This window comes from Myotis myotis, unplaced genomic scaffold (genome assembly GCF_014108235.1).
Source record: "Myotis myotis isolate mMyoMyo1 unplaced genomic scaffold, mMyoMyo1.p scaffold_m19_p_52, whole genome shotgun sequence".
Lineage (NCBI taxonomy): Eukaryota > Metazoa > Chordata > Mammalia > Chiroptera > Vespertilionidae > Myotis > Myotis myotis.
Window position 1 is genome coordinate 122,535 of NW_023416360.1, and position 24,030 is coordinate 146,564.

Sequence of the window (24,030 nt, forward strand, 5' to 3'; positions counted from 1 at the left end):
GCTAGAAAGTAAGAAAATGCTCAAATATTATGACAGATTGAAAGAACACAGGAGGCAGTTTGGAGGAGCCCCCACTGGCTAAACCTGCCAGTTGAGCATCTAAGGAAATAAGGAGAGTAACAGAAAAAAACTCGCTGAGTAAAATCCCCCTATATAATAAAAGCCTAATATGCTAAGTGTCCGATCACCCGTTCAACCAATCAAAGCATAATTTGCTAATGATATGCTAAGGCCACCCGCTACGGCCTGCACTGACCACCAGGGGGCAGACACTCCACCGGTAGGTTAGCTTGCTGCTGGGGTTCTGCCCCTCTGGGACTGAGCCAGATGGTGGGGTCCCTCCGCCTGGCCTGGGCCCTCTCGCAATCCAGGATGAGGGGACCTCCCCCCAGTGCACGCATTTCGTGCACCAGGCCTCTAGGAAGAATATAATGCTAATGAATGAAATCTCTTCTCTAGAATACAAAGCCATGGGTGGAGAAGGAATGGCGGCAATAGTGAAGAAACAGTGTGGGGCCATTAGTCTGAACCAGACATAGCAATGAAAACGGTGGTTAAAGGAACGGAGGAGGGTGTCGGCAGGTCTCCGCGGCGGCTCACAGGTGGCGATCACGAAGGGGCACCAGCCGCGACACGAGGGCCAGGCTGCGCGGCCAGAACTGGCGCACCTCCCGGGCGTCCCAGGCGAACCGCGGGCACGTCAGGGCGCGCCCGTCCTGCCGCCTCGGAGACCGGGTCCCGCAGAGGGTGGGGCTGAGGCCTGGCCTGGGAGCGGGCAGGAGAACAGCACACTTCCGGCTCTGCGACGGCGGCCTCGAGGGCCAATCACGGCCGGGGCGGGCAGAAGAACAACACACTTCCGGCTCTGCGACGGCGGCCTCGCGGGCCAATCACGGCCGGGGGGCGGGCAGGCGCGGGCATGACGGTCCTGGTAGGCGGCGTGCGGGCGGGACTACGGCGCCCAGAATATCCCGGGCGGCGGCGGCCGCGGCGATGGGATTGGGAGGAGCCGCGGCGCCGGCCGGCCAATCAAGGGCCGGGGCGGGCGGGCTCGTGTCCACACGAGCTTGGCGGTCGCGCGGGCGGGACTACGGCACCCACATCGCCCCGCGCGGCGGGGAGCGCACTGCGGCTGTGCGGCGGCACGGGCGCTGTCGGGCTGGGCGGTGGCCAGCGGACGGGAGCCGGGTGTGAGCCCGGTGGCAGCAGCGTGAGCCGGCCCGCGGCCACCATGTCGGCGCCGTCCGAGGAGGAGGAGTACGCGCGGCTGGTGATGGAGGCGCAGCCCGAGTGGCTGCGCGCCGAGGTGAAGCGGCTGTCGCACGAGCTGGCCGAGACCACGCGCGAGAAGATCCAGGCGGCCGAGTACGGGCTGGCGGTGCTCGAGGAGAAGCACCAGCTCAAGCTGCAGTTCGAGGAGCTCGAGGTGGATTACGAGGCCATCCGCGGCGAGATGGAGCAGCTCAAGGAGGTGAGGCGCCCCGCCCGGCTCCCCACCCCGCCCTGAGCTGACCCCTCGCCGGCCGCCCCGGGCGCCAGGGGTGCGTGCGCGGCCTGCCTGCGCCTGGTGGCGGGCCTGGGCACGGTGGGTGGTGTTTTCCTGCGGTGCTCGGCCTCCCGGGTTGGGGGAGGGAGTGGGCGAGGGACGAGCGCCAAGAAAAGCCCGGCCCTGCATCACCCTTCCCAGGCGGGGCAGCTGCCTTCGGCAGGGCTGGTGCCGGGGCAGGCGGCCTGGACTGCGGCGGTCGCGGCCTGTGTCGGGGGCCTGTCCCGGAGTCAGCTCTCCCACCATTCCCCCCACTGCCCTGGAAGCCTGCTTTTTTCCGCCCACTTCCTGTGTGGGCGCGCCCCCGGCTCTCCCTGCCGACGGGACGGGCCGCTCTGCGTGTGTCACGGATTTTCCCTCCGGGGTGAGGAGTCAGGTCCTCGGGCAGCCCTGCGGGAAGTGTGCTAGTGACCTAAACAACAGCTTCTCCCCAGCCTGTGCGGGAGCGAGGAGGACGGGGCCTTGGCTTCCTCTCTGCAGCATGGCCCACCCATAAGGCTTGAAAAGGCGGGGCATGGTGTCAGTTTCCCCGACAGGGTGCCCCTTCCCCACCTGACTCTCCCCTTGTCCTGGCGGGCTCTTGGCCCTTGATCCTGGGATCCACCATGCCAGCTGCTTCCCCCAACCCCCACCTCCTGGCACCACCACTCCTAGTGGCTGGGACGGGTGCCTGGACTGGTCAGAGCCTCCCTGCCTCACTGGGGAGTCCAGTAGAGCCCTCTTGTGAAGGCGGGGAGGAGCGGATAAAGGAAGCCATGCCTGGCAGAGTAGGTGCTCAGGTTAGCATCAGTAAACGACTGACACGGGCGGGCGGGAAGGCAGGTGGCCGCTCACTCACCCCAGGTCCTGACATCTGTCAGCTAGTATTGGGGCTCCTTTGAGTCAGGCTTGGCTGGCACTGGATCTTCAAGAGGCGTAACATGTGGCCCCTCCAACAAGGGTTCCATTTGGGAAGTGGGGGGGATGCACCCAGGGTCTCCCTGGATGGGACTCACCCCCACAGCACTCACAGCCCCCCTCTTGTGCTCACAAGCTTGCCTTCGTGACCCTGTAAGAAGGCCTGGACCCATGATTGCAGAGAGAACTGCTTCCCGCTCAGGGACCTTTCGTTTGTTAGCTCTTTTCCATTGTGGACAAACCTTTTGGCCAATGCAAGCACCTTGGCTCCGTTCAGTGGGTGTGTCTGGAAGGTGGGTCAGTTTCTGCAGTTCCTTCAGGTGCCTGCCTGCTTGCTGTCCCCTCCTGGCTCCTGCATGCACTGGCCACATGGCCTTGGACATGTCGCTCTGCTGCCCTGGGTTCAGTTTCCCCCATTGCGGGTGGGAAGTTCTGGCAGAAGCTGGAGGAAGATGATCTGTTCAGGAGATGTTGCCAGAAAGCTTGCACCAGTTCACTCATGCCTGTACCAGTACAGGCTCTTGTCAACCTATTTATTTTTCATGTGAACAGCTGTAAACCTATTTTTACCCCACCCTGAATTTGTTGGGCCCATTTTTTTCTCCTGTAGAGAAGTGAACTATCTTAATTCTTTTAAAAATTCATTGAATTAAAGTGGATTCAGTTACTAACAAATTATGCTACAAACAGAATTGCCTGTACTCCTGTCCAACATTTGTAGGTAATACCATGTTTGAGGGAGGGAAGCTGTCTGGCGGGGTGCAGGCATTAGGTGGGAGCTCCTGTCTGGTAGGGTTAGGTAAGTGCCAGAAGTAGGTGGTCCTCACCAGGGGGGTGAGGGGGGTAGTGGAGGGTGAGAAGGCATGCCGCAGGCCAGGGGCAGGTTCCTGATGCAGTGTCAGCCCCGCCATCTCTTGGCTCCCAGGGAGAGTGAGAAGACAGGTCTGGACGCCCTCTCTGCCACCTCAGGATCTTGAGTGTGTGATATATATACATCTTGGGGAAGCAGTGGGTGCAGTTTGGTGAGCTCTGGCGTCTCATAGACTGGGCATAATGCCTGCCCGGCACACAGGGAGTGCTTACACTTGCTGGTTAGTGGCCTCAGCTCCTTCCCTCCACCTCTCAGGCCTGGATCCCCTCCCTGCTGTTCCCACAGCCACCAACTCTGCTCCTTGGCTTGGTGTGATCTGTAGCGTCCCCACTGCGTCTCCCAGAGGGCAGCCCCAGCCTGCTGCCTGGGGCCTCCAGCTGGCCCAGCCTGTGCTGCCCTCACTGCCGGATGCTTCTGAGCCTCCTCTGCCACCCCCTCTGGACTTGCCTGAGCCCAGCTCCCAACACTCATCCGTCATCCCTCCTGTCCTGCAGGCTCAGCAACCAGGAGGGTTGGGGCAGAGCTGATGAGAGCAGCTACTCTGTCCCCTTTGCTCCCTTCCCTCCCTTTTATAATCTCTCACAGAGGATGGGGAGACTGAGGTAGAATGGGTGGGAGCGACTAAGGAAGGCTCAGCAGCTCAAACTACGTGGGAAGGGGTCCTTGGCACCGATTCCCCAACCCATGTGTTTGCAGAAGTCACAGCCAGATGGGGTGGGTGAGCGCAGCCACTTGGTCTCACCCCTGCAGCTGAGCTGCTCCTGTCGTAGCCTCTCTAGACCCCACTGACTCATACCAGCCCTTGGGTTACTACCTTCTTATAGCCATTGTATAGATGGGGAAACTGAGGCAGGTGCAGAGAAGGTGTGTTTTGCTCAAGGCTAGGAGCCCAGGCAGCCTGTCTTAAAAGGGCAGGCACCTGCTGAGGAGGGCAGGGCAACTGGAGGCTTCTGCGTGGGGCCCAGCCTCCTCAGTGTCTGCGTGGGGCAGGAAGAGCCCTGCTTTGGCTGAAGCCTGGAGGGCTCTCCCGCCCACTGAGAGTGCCCTGGACCTCGGAGCAGAGTCCTTGGGGCTGGAGCGCAGGGAGAGGCCAAGTGCTTTTGGAGCCGGAGCTGGGTGTGCGTTCTGCTGTTGGCATGAAGAGGCACGACTTGGGGGGGCTGGGGAACCCTGAGGTGCTGATGTGGCCCTGCTGGTCCCCAGCCAGGAGAGGCAGCTACAGATGTCCAAAGGCTGCGACTCCAGGGCTCACTGAGGCTGTACTGCTGACACTCCCTGCTGTCCCACAAGCGGAGGGTGTGTCGGGCAGAGGTTTGTGAATCCCTCTTGGGGCTCCTCACTTTTAAAAGCGCCGAGACTGACTGCCACGGCACCTGGGCTGCTTCCATCTGCCGGCCTGGGGGGAGCAGCTGTGCGCCTCGATGTCCCCAGGTATGGCCTTGGACTCAAGACTGGCACACTGACGGAGCTGCTTTCCTACAGGAAGGGCAGCAGGTAGCCAGGCCTGGGACCAGGAGCCTGTGGCCCAAAGGTGGCTTTTGCCTGGGAGGCGAGGAGGTGCTGCCTGTGCTGCATGAGGCTGTGGTTTTCACACTGGCTCCAGGAAGGGTTGGATCCTGCTGGGCCCTTAGCTGTGTGGCCCTCAACGAGCAGCTCTGCCCACTGGAGCCAGGATGGGTCGCAAGGGTGCAGGTCACTGCATGGGTTGGTGCACCTGAGCCTGCGGGGGTGGCGGGTAGGGGGTTGGTGGCTGAGGCTCCCTGGGCCTGAGCAGCTGCCTGGGACAGAGTCACGGCCAGACCAGCATGGGCTCCTGCCGCGCCCCCTCATCACTTCCTGCAAAGGAGGTCAGCTTCCCCTCCTCAGTTTGGGGCAGTCACCCCTTGGACCTTCGCCATATCAGGACTCTGGGTGAAGGGCCACTACACATATTGGGGGTAAAGAAAGATTTGGTTTCTTCTTAGACAGTGAGGTGAAGAGGTCCCATGGCCAGGGCTGGCCCGGACCCTGCAGGCTCTGACACATGAGGCCCTCCCAGGCCCTGTGTGGCTGTCCATCTGCTGTCCTGGGCATTAAACCCTGCCAGCCTGCTGTGCTCTGCCATGGGAGGTGGACTGAGCATTTGCAGCAGTCGTTTTTTAAAAAGCACAGAGTTGCAGAAAAGCAGGTTTCATTCAAGTGGATAAAGACAGGAGTTTCCATAGTTCAGAAGGCACCATGCACTTTGAGTCTGTTGTATCATGCAAAATAATTGTGTAGTTTGTATTTCAAGCATTTGCTTTTTTAAAGACAGTTTTCTGCATTGCTTCCCTCATAATGCTTCCACCTTCTTTAGGGGAAGTTGTAAGTATAACCAGAGCAGAGGGAATGTGTCTCTCCGCCATCTCTTTGCCTCACTTCCTCTGTAAGTACATTGGTGTGTTGTGCTGAGAAATAACTCTTTTTTTATAAAACACTAGAGGCCCGGTGCACAAAAATTTATGCACTCTGGGGAGGTCCCTCAGCCCGGCCTGCACCCTTCGCAGTCTGGGACTTCCCAGGTGAATGGGCCTAAGCTGGCAGTCAGACATCCCTCTGGCAACCTGGGAGCCCTTGGGGGATGTCCGACTGCGGCTTAGGTGGGCCCAAGCCGCCGTTGGACATCCTTAGTGCTGCTGAGGAGGTGCTGCACTTACAGCCGTGAGCCCGGCTTGTGGCTGAGCAGAGCTCCCCCTGTGGGAGCGCACTGACCACCAGGGGGCAGCTCCTGCATTGAGCATCTGTCCCCTGGTGGTCAGTGAGCATCATAGTGACCGGTCGTTCCACTTTTAGGGTCAATTTGCATATTACCCTTTTATTAGATAGGATAACCGTAGGTGAATTTTCACACCTGACAGAATTAATAATGATTCCTTAATGCTGTCTCCTATCCAGTCATTGTCTGGATTCCCCATTTTTGGCTCATAAAGGCAGCTTTGCAGTTGTTCTGTTTGCATCCGGGTCTACTCCATGCAGGCCTTGCCGCTTTATGGACAGAGCCTTGTGAGCCTGTCTGGCAGTCGCCCCTCCTGCCTCCCTGTTGGAAACCTAGAGCTGCGCTTCCAGCTCCATTCAGGACTGACACACACTCTTATCTTTTCTTAACTTTCTCTTTTTAAAAAAGTTGGCCAGAATGATGCCTTCAGTTGATATGTGGCCTGGTTCTTGGGTTGCTGGGTTGTCGTCCCCCATCTAGTCAGGACACCAGCCTTATGGCACCTACTTGTGCCTGCAGGGGCCCTTGGTCGCCCATTGGGTTTGTTCTGACTGTGATGCTGAGAGCTGCCAGCTCTCTCTGAACCAGGAGGGAGGCTCTTATCTTCATTCCACAGGAGGGGATGCTGGGGCCCGAAGCGTGAGGGTGACAGCCCATGCTGTGTGCTAGCAATGCTTGATGTGACCCTGAGTGGTGCCCTCCCTGGGCCTCGGTGTCGGCCAGTGCGTCCCTGAAGCCCTGGTAGTGGGCCGCTTCCCTCTCAGTGATGGCATAGGGCGGACCGGGACCCCATTCTGCAGGCTCCTGTGATTTGCTGCCTGGGATTGCCTGGGCTCTCTCTTCCCTCCTTGCCCCTCACCCCCCATCCTGCACTTGCTGCAGGGTCCAAATTGTCCCACCAGCCAGAGTGATTCCCTGAGAGCTGTAAAATGTGACCTGGGTGGTCAGAGGGACACTGGCCACAGGAAGGGGGTGTGCCAGAAAGACTGTCTACAATCCTGACCCAAAGCCTCGCCTGCTATCAGTCACCGTGTTACCTGGTGCAGATGCTGGGGCTGCGGATGTTCCACCCCTTCTGGGAGGGCAAGCCCCGAGCAGCCTCGGAGCTGTCTGCGTTCTCACCAGCACCTGTGGTGGCCTTTATCCTGTGGCCAGTGTTCTGAGGGAGAAATGGTGTTTGGGGGGTTGATTTATATCTTCTTCCGTGAAGCACTCAGTTCTGCTGTAACACTTGTTTAGAAAGTGCCAATTGTGCCCTACCCAGTTTGGCTCAGTGGATAGGCATCAGCCTGTGGACTGAAGGGTCCTGGGTTCGATTCCGGTCAAGGGCATGGACCTCGGTTGCAGGTTCATTCCCGGCCTGGGCCCTGGTTGTGGCTTGTGCAGGAGGCAACCAATCGATGTGTTTCTCTCACATCGATGTTTCTCTCTCTTTCTCTCTCCCACTCTCTCTAAAAATCAATGGAAAAATATCTTCAGGTGAGGATTTAAAAAAAAGAAAAGTGCCAATTTGTTCCAGAGTGGATGATATTTGCGGGAACAGTGTGAGCATAATGAGATTTTAGCATTTGCTTTTGTGAGATTTTTGTCCCCAGAACACACCAGGTGAGCATAGAACCTGACCCAGTGACCCACCCACCCAGATCTGGTGCAACTTTGCATCCCTTTCAGAAGGCCCACTCCCCCCGAGACGCCTCAGCCCCGGCACGCGGCCTTGTCAGGATACAGTGCCATGTGTGTTGCAGCATTTGTGTCTTTTTAAATCGTTTAACACATGCTACACTGTGCTGCCTTTTTCAGTTGGTTTTTAACATTAAGCTCCTTTAGAAAACTTTGAGACTTACAGAGCAGTTGTGAAGCTAGCAGAGAGGTCCTCTTGCCACCAGCATCTTACCGGAGCGTGGTTAGCCAGCGGCCATGCCTCTTTCTTCACTGAAGTTCACATGTGTGTAGATAGCCTTGGTTTTTATCTGCTGTTCTTTTCCTACTCCAGGACCGGTCCGTGACCCCACAGGGCAGTTGTCCTGTCTCCTCAGGTTCTTCTTGGTTGTGAAAGTTTCTCAGACTTTTGTTGTTTTGGGTGACTTAGACAGTTGTGAGGAGGACTGGTCAGGTGTTGTGTTGAATGTCCCTCGTTTCGGATTTGTCTGATATTTTTCTTGTAATTGGAATAGGGTTATGGGTCAGGGGAGGAAGACACAGAGGTGCAGTGCCATCTCCCCGCATCCATCCGGTCAGGGTCAGTGACTTCCCGGCGAGGGTGGCCTGGACGCCTGGCTGAGGTGTTTGTCAGTGTCTGTGCCAGAAAGGCCCTTTCCCCGTTCCAAACTGCGCCGGCTCTCCTCCTGGAGGGCATCCTCGGGCATTATTTGGAATTTTTCTGCATGGGAGCCCTGCCGCTTTCTTTATTCATCCATTCCTTCATATCGGTGTGGGCTCATGGATGTTTATGTTTGTTAAAATCCAATGCTGCTTTACTTGGTTGCTCAACTTGTTTCTGATTTGGTCCTTGGAAGCTCTTTCATTTGGCTCCTGTGCCCCTTTGAGATGCCTGTGGTGATTCCCCCTCTTCCTCCCTCTCTCCCTTCCTTTCTCAGCACCTCCTTACTTTCCAGCACAGCAAGGTGCTCCAGGCTCCTCCTTTACATCCCTGCCCCATCGTGGATCAGCTCCAAGTAGCCGGGAGGGTCACTGCTTCCCGGCCCTCAGCCGACAGCCTGGGGGTAGATGTGTGTCCTCTGCACATGTCTATGAACACTTGTAGATGTAGCCACCTGTGTGTGTATGAAGCTGACCTGAGCTCATCCTCATGTCTCCAGCCCTGTCTCCCCCTGGCCATAGTGCTGCAACCATTCTGTTCCTGCACACTCACAGTGCTGTCCCAACTGCTGACCTGAACCCCCTTGGGGAACAGTTTACCAACTAGACTAGAGTCGTATGAGCAGCTTCCTTTGCTTTGGTCTCACATACTTATTTCCTAATAAGTTACTTATGCAGCACTCTGTGCCCCATTCCCGTCAGTGAAGTGGTTTTATCCATCTGTAATACAGTGCGATTGTTTTACCACATTCAGCATTTCATCCTGGGACCCACTGACCTCCTAAGTGACTTTTAAAAAGGTTGCACCTACTCTTTGGGCTGTAACATCATCTGGGTTTTGACAAATGCAGTGTCATTTGTCTACAATTAAAGTATCGCACAGAATTGTTTTGTTACCTTAAAAAAATCTTCTGCCCTGGCCGGTTTGGCTCAGTGGATAGAGTGTCGGCCTGCGGACTGAAGGGTCCCAGTTTCATTTCTGGTCAAGGGCACTTGCCTGGGTTGCGGGCTTGACCCCCCCAAGTAGGGAGTGTGCAGGAGGCAGCCGATCAATGATTCTCTCTCATCATTGATGTTTCTATCTCTCTCTCTCCTCCCTTCCTCTCTGAAATCAATATTTATGTGTGTGTGTGTGTGTGTGTGTGTGTATACATATATATAATCTCCTGTGCTTCACCTATGCAACACCCTCCCTCCACAAACCCCTGACAACTGCTGATCTTTTACTGTCTCCACAGTTTCACTCTTTCCAGAATATCACATCATTGGAATCATGCAGTACATAGCCTTTTCAGACTGGCTTCTTTCACTTAGCAATATGTGTTTAAGATTCATCGGTGTTGTTATGTGATTTGATAGCCTTTTTTTTTTTCTTTAATTAATTTATTTATTTATTTATTTCAGAGAGGAAGGGAGAGGGAAAGAGAGATAGAAACATCAATGATGAGAATCATTGATCAGCTGCCTTCTGCACACCTGCCACTGGGGATGGAGCCCGCAGCCAAGGCATGTGCCGTTGACTGGAATCAAACCCAGGACCCCCAGGAGCATCGAATCCAGTCCGCAGGCCGATGCTCTATCCACTGAGCCATACCAGCTAGGGCTTGATAGCCTTTTTTTTTTTTAAATCACAGAATAATATTTCATTGTCTTGATCAAGACTAGGGGCCCTTTTTTCTGTCAAGGGCCATTTGGATATTTATAATATATCCCGGCCATATAAAATTATCCACTAAAAAAAATTAGCCTGCTATATTTGGTCAAACATTTAATTAACTCACCCCTCATGCCTTGGCAGGGCCAGACCAAATGATTTTGGGATTGGACGTCCCCCAACCCTGGTCTAGATGTACCACATAGTTTGTTTATCCTTTCAGACCGGGCACCTTGGTTGCCTCCAGTTTGGGGCATTATTAAGAAAATTGCTGTAAGCATCTAGTGCACATGTTTGTTAGGGCATAAGTTTTACTTTGCAAGTAATTATTGGCTTGTCTTTTCATTCTTTTAACAGTGTTGTGTACAGAGTAGTTTTTAATTTAATACCATTTTGCAGATCATGCTTCATCACCAAACCCAAGGTCACATAGATTTTTGCCTATGTTTTTATTTAGACATAGTTTTGTATTTCACATGTAGGTCTGTGGTTCATTTCAAGTAGTTTTTGTGAAAGGTTTAAGATCTGTGTCCAGATTCGGTTTGTTTTGCATGTGAATGGCTAGTACCATTTATTGCAGAGACTATACTTTCTCAATGAAATTGCTTTTGCTCCTGTATAAACAATTAGTTGGCTGTATATGTGGCTGCTCCTGGCCCCTGATCCTGTTTTCTGTCCCAATGATCTGTGTGATTGTCCTTTTGCTGTAGCCCTGCTCCTGGTTGTGTGTTACTAGTTTTATTGGGTTTCTGTCTGTTTTCTGCGTCACTGACGATGCGTTCTCTTCAGCCCTGTGGTGTTGATTGTGTGACTGCACACCCGACTGGGGTCTGCAGCCGGGTCTACAGCCCCAGACTGCAGGGTTGGTCCTGGTCACCATCAATTGATGATGGCTCCTTTTTAAAAAAAATTTTCTCTCGTCTTGAGAAAAAGTAGTAGAATGCAAATGGTTAAAAAGAAAAATCATGCCCTGGCTGAGTGGCTGAGTTGGCTGGAGTATCATCCCATACACCAAAAGGTTGCGGGTTCGATTCCCGGTCAGGGCGTGCACATCAGGGGCAACCGATTGATGTTCCTCTCTCTCCCCCTTCCCTCTCTCTAAAAAAGTCAGTAAAAACATATCCTCGGGTGAGGATTTTTAAAAAAAAGGAAAGAAAAATCACTAGAATAGTTGGTCAGATTCTCAACAGAGGACAAGTGTGAGGCTTCTCTCCTCCGTATCTGTAAGGCGGGCACAAGACTTCTGTTTGGGCTGACTTCCCTCCTGGGACACCACTAGCAAGCTGCCTAACGCACTGCCTTTGCATTTGACCCTGGAGGCGACAGGTGTGGCACAGGAAGGGTCTGCAGGCCTTGCCCCTCTGGGCAACTTGCGGGTGTTCAACTTGCAGGTGTTCGGGTTGGAGGGTTGAGGCTGGGAGACTAGATACCTGGCTTTAGCTCAGGGTCCGGGCTGTCCCTCCCTGAGCCTGTTTCTCCTCTCTTTTCATGTCAGGGTCCTCATTTCCTCGAGGTCTGGGAGCCCCTAATGTCAGGTGATCTTAGTCCCTGGGGCACCTGGGACTGACCCTACGAGGGTGACTATGACAGAATGCCAGACGTGGGGCACACTTGGTCCCTGAGACCTTTTCTTTCACCCTGGCTGCAGCTGTTGACAGGTCCATCCACCTACTGGAGCCCCTGGAGGGACCTGTGAGCATCGCAGCCACCCCACTTCTCCTTGGGCTCCATGCCCGCCCCGAGGCCAGCCGCAGAACTCATTACAGGGACATGGCCTGAATTACAGTCTCTGGGCACTCCCTTGAAGCTTGCTGAGTGTCCCTTCCTAAAATGCGCTGAGGTTAGAGATGAAGTGAAAAAGCCCGGCCACTCCAACTGGGCTGCTGTCCTGGGGCTCCCAGCCCGCACAGTCCCAGCTGCCCTGTCCTAGCCATCCTCAGGCCTGGGACAAATGGAGCTGGACAGCTGTCCCTCCTGCCCTGACTGCAGGCCGTTGAATGGAGGTTTTGTCAGACAGCCAGCTGCTGAGGAAGATGGTGGCTTGTCCCCAGGCCCTCGGATTGGCCTCTGTGTCCCTGAGTGGAAGAGCCAGGGTCTGTGGAGCCTGCCTCCAGCCCCGGGGCTCAGCTGGCCAGAAGCCTGTCTGCTGCCATTGAGGCAATTAGGGTGTAATCTTCTCTGAATAGCACCCAATTCTGCCTAAATCTCTCCTGCCCAAGCGTGGATGCCAGTTTTCTAAAAGCAGCTTAGTGCTTGGACGCTGCCCCAGGCAGCTGGGGTGCAGCAGACGGTGGGATGGACGTGGGCAGATGGGACAAACATGGCGAGTGGTGTGTGATAACTGTCACAGCCCAGTCTTTGATTCCCTCAGCCAGCATGTAAGTGCTCTGAAGGGAAACTGAAGCTGGAAGCCACACAGTGGGGAGGGCAGGCCAATGGAGAGGATAGACATCAGACACGTGACCCTGTTAGGACTGGGATGGCTGTGGATTCTCGGCACACTGGTCTGATGGGTGAGGGCTGTCCACCAGGTAAGGTGTGCCGGTGTGCCCAGCCTCTAGCCTGCCCCCCCATTTCCAAGAGGAACTTGCCCTCTCCTGCAAGGGCCGGAGCAGCCTTCCCAGGTTCCTCCCTGCCCACCTGCTAGGTGAGCCTTTTGGGCCTTCTTGGGGTCCAGCTCCATCCTTGACCCACTCTTTCTCCAGCACATTCCACCCCTCCTGGGACACCCCAGCTCTGGGAAGAGGAAAACTTTTTGGAGTGAGAAGCCCTGTGGTGCCAACCAGGCAAATCATCTGACCTCATTGGGCCTCGGTTTGTTCGCCTATGAAATGGGAGTGGTGAACTTTCTACTTTGCCTGCTGTTGTGACGATCAAGTGCGATGGCACTCTCTGTCTCCTTGGGGACACAGCCACGCCTTCCCAAGCTGCCTCCAAACATGCCCAGGGGCTCAGTGCCACCCACCACACCTGTCTGCCCAGGGCATGCCCTCAGAGCAAGGGAGGAGGGAGTGGGTCTGGGGGTTCTTCTTGGAGCTTCTCAGTCAGGTGGGAGGGGATGGGGTGAGCAGGCTGAGGGTAGTGAGCTGAAGTCTCCTTGGGTGGCCATGGGTGTTCCTTTCGGTGGGTTGGCAGGTCCATGAGCACCTGGCTCTGTGTGGTTCTCGGCTGACTTAGGTTCCAGTGGAAGCACCTGCAAAGCCAGTGTGATACGGCATTTTCTGCAGGCCAGGATCACCTGGTGAGCTTTCAGGGTCCGAGATCAGTCTCAGGATGGGACACGGGTGGTCGAGGGAGGCGGAAGTGTTCATGCTTCCGAAGGGACCCCGGGGGGAGATGAGTTTGGGAGCCCCATCCTGTCCCTGCAGCTTACTTTGGGATCTGGAGGCTTCCTGCCCATGTGGTGGAATGTCGCTCTGCATTTGTCTGCATTGGGGCCCAGGAAGGTGCCCCATCCCTGAATACGTGCTGTTGGAAGGGCCCACCTCTGTGTCTGCATCTCCCTGCGAGGTCACGACCACCCCTGCCCTGGGCTGGACCTGGAGAAGTCTCTCTGGAGGTGTGCGTGAGCCGAGGATACACCCAGGTAGAGGGGTGAGGCTGGGGGCCTTTCTGCCTCTGAGTCCCTGGGCCTTTGTCCTGCTGGCTAGGGGGCGCAGTAAAGAGGAGACGCCTGCAGCACCTCTTCCCCAGACCCTGCAGCCCCTCAGCCTTCCCAGCAGACCTGGGAGGCACTGTCCATGCCCTGGACCCGGTGTTCCCGTCCACCCACTTGTGGTATGGGCCACCCCCCGCTGCAGTGTCCCCATGTCCTCCCTGACCCCCAGTTCATCTACAGGTATTTGCTGAGCACCTGTCACTTGCCAGGTGTGGGTTCTCAGTGCCTGGCATGGGGTGCCCAGGTGCTTGCGTTCCTTCCGTGTAAGAGGCCATCCTGGTCCGCACTGTGTATCTGGGTGTCGGGCCTTGCCTCCCCCAGGCCCCAGTCTGTGTTTGTGAACTGAAATGGTAGAGTGCCAGCCTCAGGAGGCATTACTAAGGGAGGTCTGCAGGGAAGGTCCCTGGGTAGCCCTCGGCACTGTTCCTGCTGCCCCCGGGGCAGACCCTCTGGCCCCCTGGTGACCTCCTGGCTCTGAGATGTGGCCTGATGGGGACCCAGTGGGGACTCACACAGTTTGTAGCCCTCCAGAAGGTTGTGTCTTACGTGGGAGCTTGGACACCCCTCCCACCCCCAGTGGTTTTCCTCCCAGAGGCTCCAGGAAGCTGCTCCTGCAGCCCCTGCTGGCCCGTCCCTATTTGCCCAGGAGACCCAGCCACTGCCTGTTGGGATGTGGGGGTCTCTCTGTGAGGTGGAGCGAGCACCTCTTCCATCGCGGGCTGCACTGTCAGGGCCTCTCACCTCCAGGGACAGATGCTTCTGGAGCGACTCTGGCTGCTGCCCAGATGATTTTGTCTTGTCAGCAGCTCTCATTTTAAAATGGGGAATAAATAATTCACTGGTAAGAAGACGCAGGTTGTTGGGCTCCTGTGGGTGCCCCCTGCTGAGGGTCATCCTCATGTGCCTTCCAGTCCCTCCCCGCCCAGGGGCCCTGCAACCTCGCTGTATGGTCAGACTCTGTTCTTGACATCTGTGCTGACAGCTGTTCCCAGGTGGCTTTTGTATCTGGCTCCTCTGAGATGCATGGAGTTGCCCATGTTGGTGGTTGGTTTTCTGTGAGCACCGTGCCCGAGTCACTAGCACCTCCCTCTGGGGGATCTTGGGGTTCCCATGTCTGGCGCTCAGGATCACAGCTACGTGAACACCCAGGCGTGAAGTTCTGAGCTCTCACCTTTTTTGGCAATTCCTGTGAGGTAGGCCCATCTCCCCATGTCCAGAATGGACACACAGACAGCCCCCCGGTTCCCTGGCAAAAAGGCCAGCCTCTTCTATGCCACGTCAGTTACCCAGCACCCAGGGAGGGGTTGACTGCCAGGAGGGAGAGAATCTCCATAAATCCGCGAAGCAGGCCTGGCCTAGCCAACACATTCCAGACTCCAGGCCCAGACCCCAAGGCTGGGCAGGGCCGGCTGGCGGGTGTGCCTGCACCTGGAACGGTTGTTTCCGACTCCCTGGGTGATTCTGAGGCTCAGGCAGCTGAGCAGTGAGTGGGGCTGTGGGTCCTGATCCTGGTTTTGCCTTTCAACCTCTTCTGCCTCTTTCCTGTCTTTGTGGTGGTTCCATTGGGAAAAGATGTGGAGTTGTTTGTTCTCAAGAGTTCAGTTTCTTACTTGTGGAAGGAGATCCCTCCCAAGAGAGAAGTTAATAGGCTCCCGTTAGCACAGACTGTGAAGTGCATAGGCATGGGCTAGTGCCCACCCTCCACGGCCTCTCCCAGCTGTTCTATCTCCCTTGACCCCTCAGAGCTGCCTAGGGTGCAGAGGGCCTGGTGGGAACCTGGGGGCAGAGAGCTGAGCTGGCCCTGCTGAGCCACTTTGTTTCTGGGTGCCTCGGAACTTCCCGTGGGGCCTTAGGGTGGCCTCCCTGGGTGCCTTCCCGTTGATTGCGGTCGAGAGCCCCTCTCATGCCCTCTCCCCAGACCTGGTTGTCTGCTCAGGTGTCTGCAGGGCAAGCATGTCAAACTCAAAGGCTACCACGGGCCAAATAAACACCGTTTAAGTTTATGTGGCCACAAAAAAACAAAAGCTTCCATTTTCATAGAAAAGTAGGTTTATTTCGATAGAGACATGCTGACTACAAAGGGCTAAAATAAATGAGTCATTGTTAACATAAAATAATAGAACATTTTAATAAAAATTAAAAATTTTTCTTGAACATTAGCTTACCAGACAATGAATAACTTCACAAATAAATAAGCGTAAAGCAAATAAACCTATTTTTCTTGCTCTCCAAAAGCGAAATGTTTCCTGTTGCACATACCAAACAAGTCAGTCCAAGACTAATGACATGGCCATCCGCTGCTAAAATATTCGCTGCTAGTATTAGTGGAGAGAAATGGTGCGCCTGCGCATAAGGGAAATGAATGCAACACAATTATAGTAATCAGTCATTAGCAAACGTTGTAGTTCATTATTAATAATCCTATCTAATAAAAGAGAAACATGGTAATTGGCATACGACTGCTACCCTTCCCATTGGCTAATCAGGGCGATATGCAAATTAACTGCCAGCCAAAATGGCGGCCGGCAGCCAGGCAGCTTGATACTAACATGAGGCTTGCTTGCTTCAGTGACGGAGGACTCCAATGCTCCCCGCCTGCCGCTGCTGGCCTCTGAGCTGGCAGTTTGAAACATAGTTACAAAAATAGAAGCTAAACAAAACCCCAGAAACCAGCTTTCAGCTAGCTGGGATCTCAGAGCTGGAGCTGATACAGAGTTTCGATTGTAGAACCTAAACAAACCAGATACCTGCTTTCAGGAGCAGAGGCCTAAGAGCTGGAGCCTCAGAGCTAAAGCTGGCTCAGAATAAAAAAAAAAGAAAAGAAAAAAAGGAGTGTTGGGAGCTTCAGTCCCAGCCTGAAAACAGCCCTCAGCCCCTCACCCAGGCTGGCCAGGCACCCCAGTGGGGACCCCCACCCTGACTCGGGACACCCTTCAGGGCAAACCAGCCAGCTCCCACCCATGCACCAGGCCTCTATTCTATATAGTAAAAGGGTAATATGCCTCCCAGCACCGGGATCAGCGGAGCCCCGAGGTCTCCTGGCACCGGGATCAGCATGACAGTGGGCAGCGCCCAAACCCCCGATTGCCCTGTGGCTCTGTGTGTGACAGGGGGCGGGGCCACAACCTCCCTATCGGCCCTGCTCTGTTCCTGACAGGGGAAGGCACCCCAACCCCCTGATCGGCCCTGCTCTGTGCCTGATAGGGGGGAGCTCCCCAACCTCCTGATCGCCCTGCGGCTCTGTGTGTGACAGGGTGCGGCGCCCCAACCCCCCCACCCCACGGGCCCTGCTCTATATGTGATGGGGTAGAGCCATAACCTCCCCATCGGCCCTGCCCTGAGTGTGACAGTGGCGGCGCCCCAACCCCCTGATCGGCCCTGCTCTGTGCGTGACAGGGGGGAGCTCCCCAAACCCCTGATGGGCCCTGCTCTGTGTGTGACAGGGGGGAGCTCCCCAACCCCCCAATCGGCCCTACCCTGAGCATGACTGAGGGTGGCATCGCAACCTCCCAATCCGCCCTGCTCTGTGCATGACAGGGTATGGATCCCCAACCCCCCGATGGGCCCTGCTCTGTGTGTGACAGGGGTGGCGCCGCAACCTCCCCATCGACCCTGCCTTGAGTGTGACAGAGGGCGGTACCCCAACCCCCCAATCGGCCCTACCCTGAGCGTGACTGAGGGTGGCATAGCAACCTCCCGATCCGCCCTGCTCTGTGCATGACAGGGTTTGGCGCCCTAATTCCCCAATCGGCCCTGCTCTGAGCCCGACCAGGGGCTGCACCTAGGGATTAGGCCTGCCCTCTGCCACCCGGTAGCAGGCCTAAGCCAGCAGGTCGTTATCTCCTGAGGGGTCCCAGACTGCGAGAGGGCACAGGCCGGGCTGAGGGACCCCCCTCCCCCCTGCGTGTACAAATTTTTGTGCACCGGGCCTCTAGTTATGTATAACAGGATATTGTAAAAATTAAGTTACAAAATTTTTATTAAACCATTTCTTACATACCATTATATTGTCTGGGCTGCAAAAACATTCGTTGTGGGCCACAGAGTTTGACATACTTGCTGTAGGGGCTTCCCTTGGTTCTCTCTAGCTGCCAGCAAGACTGTGTGGCTGGGTGCTGGGGCACAGTGGCCCGGGGGACTGCAGCTTGTTTCTTGTCCCCCTTCCTGACGGGACCTTGCGCTCTTGTAGCAGGTTTTTGCTGAAGTGCATTTATGGAAGTTGATCTTTCATCTGGTCTCTGGTGCCTCTGTCTCCTTAGTAAGGAGGGATTGGCTCCCTGGGGTATATCCAGCCTGGGGGCACGTTGGCTTTTGTCCAGGGGTAATGAATGATTTTGGCTCTGAATTTCCCTATTTTTGACTTACTGTAGGCCAGGGGTGGGGTACGTGTGGCCTGTGAAATCATTTGGTCTGACCCTGCCAAGGCATTAGGGGCGAGTTAATTAAATGTTTGACCAAATAGAACAGGCTAATGTTTAAGTTGATAATTTCGTATGGCCGCAAATGAGGTTATAAATATCCAGATGGCCCCTGGCAGAAAGAAGGTTCCCCACCCTGCGCAGCAGTCCATCCACAGGTTTTGTGTGTTCACTCAGCGTTTTGTGTCATGAGGTGCTGTTGCCTGAATTTGCAGATTGTCGACGTTCGTTGCTGGTAGAGCTCTTGTGCACTCACCATGCTTCCCTCCCCAGGTTTGAGCTGTTGGCCTCTGTACCACTTGTACGCATGCGTGTGGATGGCACGGGCTGGGCTTTCTGGTGAGTGGAGGATAGGCAATTTCCAGGGTGGTTGCACTTGCAGTGTGGGTATTCCTGGTTCTTACCATCCTCCCCACCCAAAGGGGCACTTTCTGTGTTAAATTCTAGCCTTTCTGATCTTGTCTTCCTTGCTGGCCTGGTGCTGATTTGCATTTCCCCATTTGGAGCCGCTTGTGAAGAGCCTTGGCCAGTGTTTCTGTGGGGTGTCTGCCTTTTCCTTATTGGCATGTCAGAGTTCTTTGTTTACTCTGGATATATCACTAGTGCAGTGATAGGAGCTGGCGTGAGGGGTCTGGATGGCCCAGAGTTCCAGATGTCCCTCTACCCAAAATAGGCCTTGGCCTCTTGGAGCACTTGGTTTCTTTGTTCATAAAATGGGAATGTCATTTCTCCTGAAAACTTTGATATACTAGTAGGCATTGAGTGAAATAATATGTTTACAGAGAATTATGAGAGTAATAGCTATTATTGTTACTAATATTAATTTACTAGAGGCCTGGTGCATGAATTCATGCACGGGTGGGGTCTCTCGGCCTGGCCGGCAATCTGGGCTGATTGAGGAGGCCGGTCAGCCCCTTGATCGGGGCTGATAGGGGGTTGGCCGGCCATGGGAGGTTGGCTGTGGGAGCGCACTGACCACCAGGGGGCAGCTCCTGCATTGAGCGTCTGCCCCCTGGTGTCATAGCGACTGGTTGACCAGTCGTTTGGTCGCTTAGGCTGTTATATATAGACTTTTAATGGGAGGAGATCTCACACCCATTAGGATGGCTAAAATCAGAAGACAGACAATATCAAGTGTTGGTGAGGATGTAGAGAAATCAAAATTCACACTTTGCTGGTGGAATGAAAAATGGTGCAGCTGCTTTGGCAAATAGTCTGGCAGTTCCTCAAAGTGTTAAACATAGCCCTGACCGGTTTGGCTCAGTGGATAGAGCGTCAGCCTGCGGACTGAAGGGTCCCGGGTTCGACTCCAATCAAGGTCATGTACCTTGGTTTTGGGCACATACCCAGTAGGGAGTGTGCAGGAGGCAGCTGATCAATGTTTCTCTCTCATCGATGTTTCTAGCTATCTCTCTCCCTTCCTCTCTGTAAAAAATCAATAAAATATATTTTTTTAAAAAATGTTAAACATAGAGTTAACAAGTCCCATCTGTTTACTCCTATGTATATGCCCAAAGGAATTAAAAGCATGTGTTTACACAAAAACATACATAAGTTACAATGGAATTATTCATAACTGCCCCAAAGTGGAAACCACCTGTATGTCCATTAACAGATGAATGAATAAATGCAGTGTGGTCCATTCATATAACAGGATAGTATTTGGCAATAAGAGAAGTGCTGGTGTCTTGCCCCTCAAGATAGAAATCAAGAGGAGATGAAACAGATTCAAAAGAAGAAGTTTACTGAAAACAAGGTAGAGGGAAGGAGAAAGGGAGCTTGGTGCACCAAGGGAGCAGTCACTAGTGAAGATTCTGGCGCCCTGGCCCGATAGCTTGGTTAGCTAGAGCGTCGTCTCCAATATGCCAAGGTTGCAGGTTCCATCTGTAGTCAGGGTACATACTAGAATCAACCAATGAATGCATAAATAAGCGTAACAGTACCTCTCTTCCCCCCCCCCCCAACTCCCCTCCACTCTCTCTCTAAAACAAACAAACAAACAAATCAATAAATAAAAACTTAAAAGAAAATGGTTCCCTGAACTGCTGCTGGATTGGACTTATCCAGGCCTGGGTTCTTCACACAGACACAGAACAGGGCTGGTCTCAGCGGGCGCAGGTGGGCGGGCAGCTCTTTGGGGAGTGAGTGCTTGAAAAGAAACTTGAAGCATATCCAGGAGAGGCTTAAGAAAATAACTGAAGGGCATTCCCATCGTTTGAGAAAAGCTCAGCCTATCTCACTGGTACACATGGGTGAACCTTGAAATCAAGTTCAGTGAGAGAAGGCATAGAAACAGAAAACACATTGGTGGTTCTTAGGATCTATAGGAGGGGAGCTGGGGAGTGACTGGTAATGGCTCAGGTCTTTCTAGGGTGATGAAAACGTGCAATTGCATAGTGGTGATGGTTACACAAACTTACGAATTTACTAAAACCCAATGAATTTTACATATTAAAAGGGTGAATGTTAGCCCAGCCGCGTGGCTCAGTGGTTGAGTGTTGACTTGTGAACCAGGAGGTCATGGTTCAATTCTCTGTCAGTGCACATGTCTGGGGTTGCGGGCTCGATCCCCAGTAGGGGGCGTGCAGGAGGCAGCTAGCTGATCAATGATTCTTTCTCATCATTGATATTTCTATCTCTCTTCTTCTCCCTTCCTCTCTGAAGTCAATAAAAATATTTTTTAAAAGGATGAATGTGCTGAAACCGGTTTGGCTCAGTGGATAGAGCGTCGGCCTGCGGACTCAAAGGTCCCAGGTTCGATTCCGGTCAAGGGCATGTACCTGGGTTGCGGGCACATCCCCAGTAGGAGATGTGCAGGAGGCAGCTGATCGATGTTTCGCTCTCATCGATGTTTCTAACTCTGTATCTCTCTCCGTTCCTCTGTGTAAAAAATCAATAAAAATATATTTAAAAATAAAAAATAAATAAAAGGATGAATGTTAGAGTATGTGAATTATATCTTTACGTTTTTTAGTGGAGATGAGGGGAGAGTCTTTTTGCTTGCTAAATGGACCAGATAAATTACTGTGACTCTGAAGTAGTCCCAGAGGATGCAGGCAGTTTTCTTCAGCCGTACAGCTGTGTGGCCCATGTCATGAGAGCTCCATGTAATGACTGGGTTCAGCCTTTCTTATTAGAGTATTTATCTTTTTTTTTTTTTTACTAAGTCCCATGCTTCTAGTTAAAGTGATATTCAAGTGGTAATGATTTTGATGTTGAGATTATAAACGTAATTGCTGTTTTTTTATTATGTATTCCTAACCAAATTTAATTTGGGGGGATTGCAGGTCTCTAAATGATCTCTTTGAAGTTAAAATCATCACCTGTAAACAATATGGAATTAATTTATCCTCTCTCTTGTCTCTATAAAGTGTGGTGGGAGATTTTCTTGCCTCAGCCTTTTAAGGGGAGTGACACCAGTGCTTGTCCATTGTTTATTAGTGCATTCTGTTCTTTGTTAATATTTGCTGTCATTTTAAATCTGTGTGGGTAGAATGACGATAGCGATAAATGCTCTTTTTATGGCCTACGCTTTCTAACGCTTCAGTGGAGGGAGGAGTACGCCAAGTCCCCTTGAGTCCATCCCAGTAGAGAGGGCATCTCACTGCTGTTCTGCCCATTGCTGTCGCGGCTCCCCTCTGCCCCTCGTGCATGGGGGACTTACTGTGCTTGGCCTAGCCTGACCCCTAGCCAGTGCCTAATCAATACTGTTTAAGTTGAATTGAATGGGTGCCACTGGTTTTGTGCTCCTGGGGCACGATAATGATTCTCAAGATGGACATTGCTTCTGTTTGCTCAGTCAGTATGGCGTTGAAGAGCCTTCCTTTGAAGGGAGGATTTGTGGAGCTCTTGTACCTGGTCCAGCTGGATTGAGCCTGTGCTGACCAGGACATCCTTCCGCCCCTCCCCTCCTGTCTCCTGCTGGGAGGGGATGTGACAGGAGGCCGGGAAGCCCTGAGTCCCAGCCCTGATCCTGCCACAGCCAGCGCCTGCCAGCCCGGGGTGTGGGAGGAAGCCAGGCCTGCTGGTCCTTGCTTAGTGACGGGTGCTGGATAACATCATTGCTGGGTTGAGAAAATACACTAGCTTGGTTGCTTTTTCTTTTTTCTTTTGTGTTGTGTCCCTTTCCCTTTGGGAGGGGTGCGCCTTGTTTCTTTGTTCAGTGTCTGCCTTTCTGTACCTTTAATGTGTCTTTTCAGTGCAGCCCGCCCTCAGCACCTCTTTGGAGTGATTCCTCGGTTCTGATAATGCGATGTTTCTTTTTTTTTTTTATAGTTTCCTGTTGTGTTGTTCTGTCCATTCTCTCTGATATAGACATTATTGAAGAGATCGATTTTCATGTGTTTAGGTGCTTGCCAATATCTTTTTAGCTTTTTTATAGGGCAGTTTTAGATGTACAGAAAACTTGTAAATACATACTTTTATTTTGTTCTACTCTGGTGGGTGCACAACAGTGTGTACTTTCTTCCCTTTTTATTTTACTGGGATGTTGTTCCATCCCCTTGTGATTCCATTTCCTGAGGGAAAAGCTGCCTTGAGAAGAAGGTTGTGTCCTTCATCCTGCTGCTGTCTTCTCTGTGTTGTGGTGGGGAATGATTGCTAAATGCCAGATCCCCAGTCGAACATTTTTGCATGTCTGCCATTACTACGTATTTTTTACTAAGCTGTTTGGCCAGCAAATGCAGTGTTGATAGGTTTAATCAACTTTTGACAAAGACTTTAATCTCCTAATGCTGTAACATCTTTCTCTAATAGTAATGTCATAACCTTCACTGGACTGAGCCTGAGCCCCCTTTTGAGTTTGGTGAGTGGAAATGGAGTTTTGCAAGGCTGACGGGCCCTTGCAGAGGGAGTTGGTTACACAGAAACGTCTGAGTGTGGCCCCCACATACCATGTCCTCAGAGTTGCCAGATCCCCTTCTGACTCTGGTGTGATGAAGCCCCGTGGCTTTGTGGGAAATCCGTTAGTCCACCAGTGTCTGTTGAGCACAGAGTGTGGCGGGCTAGCATGGAGCTTGATTTTCCCTCCCTCAGGGCAGAAGCAGTGAATTATATCTTCAGCTGGTTAGGTGGGGCTGGCAGCAGGGCCAGGGGGCACATGTGCCAGCAGATGGTGACTGCCCTCTCTCCCTGAGCTCCAGCTGCCTGTTGGCCCAGCTCTGCCCAAGGCCAGCGTCTGCCCAAGGTGGTGCACACTTGCTCTGAGAACTGGGAAAGGGGACCACACAATTCAGGGGCTCTTCACTTTGGGTGCAGATAGAGAGGCTGTGGTGCCGATGGTCTTTGATCAATAATCAATACCATTGGTGAGCCAAGGTGGCAATGATGGAAAAAAGGGGCCACCTGCTAACCTGACGAGCTCAGGGAAGGCCTGTGTTGTGGCCTTGCAAACTCAGAGACCTAAGGTAACTACAAAGGGTGGTCTGAAATTAAAATTTTTGAACTAAAAGGAGTTTATGGTGAGTAGTCATGTCCTAGGCCAGTATCTTCCCTGACAAAGGTCAGTCTTTATCTTAACTGAGCCTATTGTCTTTTTGCATTTACGATCACATATTGTTGGAATGTCAAAGTAATTTTTCTTTCCGGACCCCTCAAAGCAGACACAAATCCTCTCATTGTTACTTAGTTAATTGTTAAATACCCTGCACCCACCTAAGTAAGAGAAGTGTGTGTCTATCATTTCGCTTTTTATCCAGCCCCAGAGGTTTCCCTACTCTGCTTTCTTCCGCCTCCCTAATCTATCACCAATGGATTTCATGTAACCCTCTTACGTCAGTCTTCTCTTTTGATTGCAGTGTATAAAACAAGGTGCAAAAGTGCCATTCTCCGGAGCATTATCTCAGTCCGCTGTGGTTCCCGGCATTTGTTGACAGTTTGACTCAAGTAAACTCACAAAAATTCCTCACAGGTTTGAATGTTTCTTACATTAACAC

At 53.1% G+C, this 24,030-nt stretch overlaps 1 protein-coding gene across 8 annotated transcripts in view; it reads left to right on the forward strand.

The window, feature by feature from the left end:
* The first annotated feature begins 1,061 nt into the window (after nucleotides 1–1,061).
* The window catches only part of LOC118657340 (inositol-pentakisphosphate 2-kinase), a 143,739-nt gene continuing 120,770 nt past the window's right edge, over nucleotides 1,062–24,030 (forward strand). Inside the window, exon 1 of one of the 8 annotated variants that reach the window (XM_036311206.1) lies at nucleotides 1,062–1,471. In XM_036311206.1, the coding sequence (XP_036167099.1) occupies nucleotides 1,232–1,471 (240 nt within the window). In that variant the 5' untranslated portion in view covers nucleotides 1,062–1,231. The remainder of the gene's footprint in view (nucleotides 1,472–24,030) is intronic. The other 7 variants (XM_036311205.1, XM_036311207.1, XM_036311208.1 and 4 more) reach the window with 7 other exon arrangements.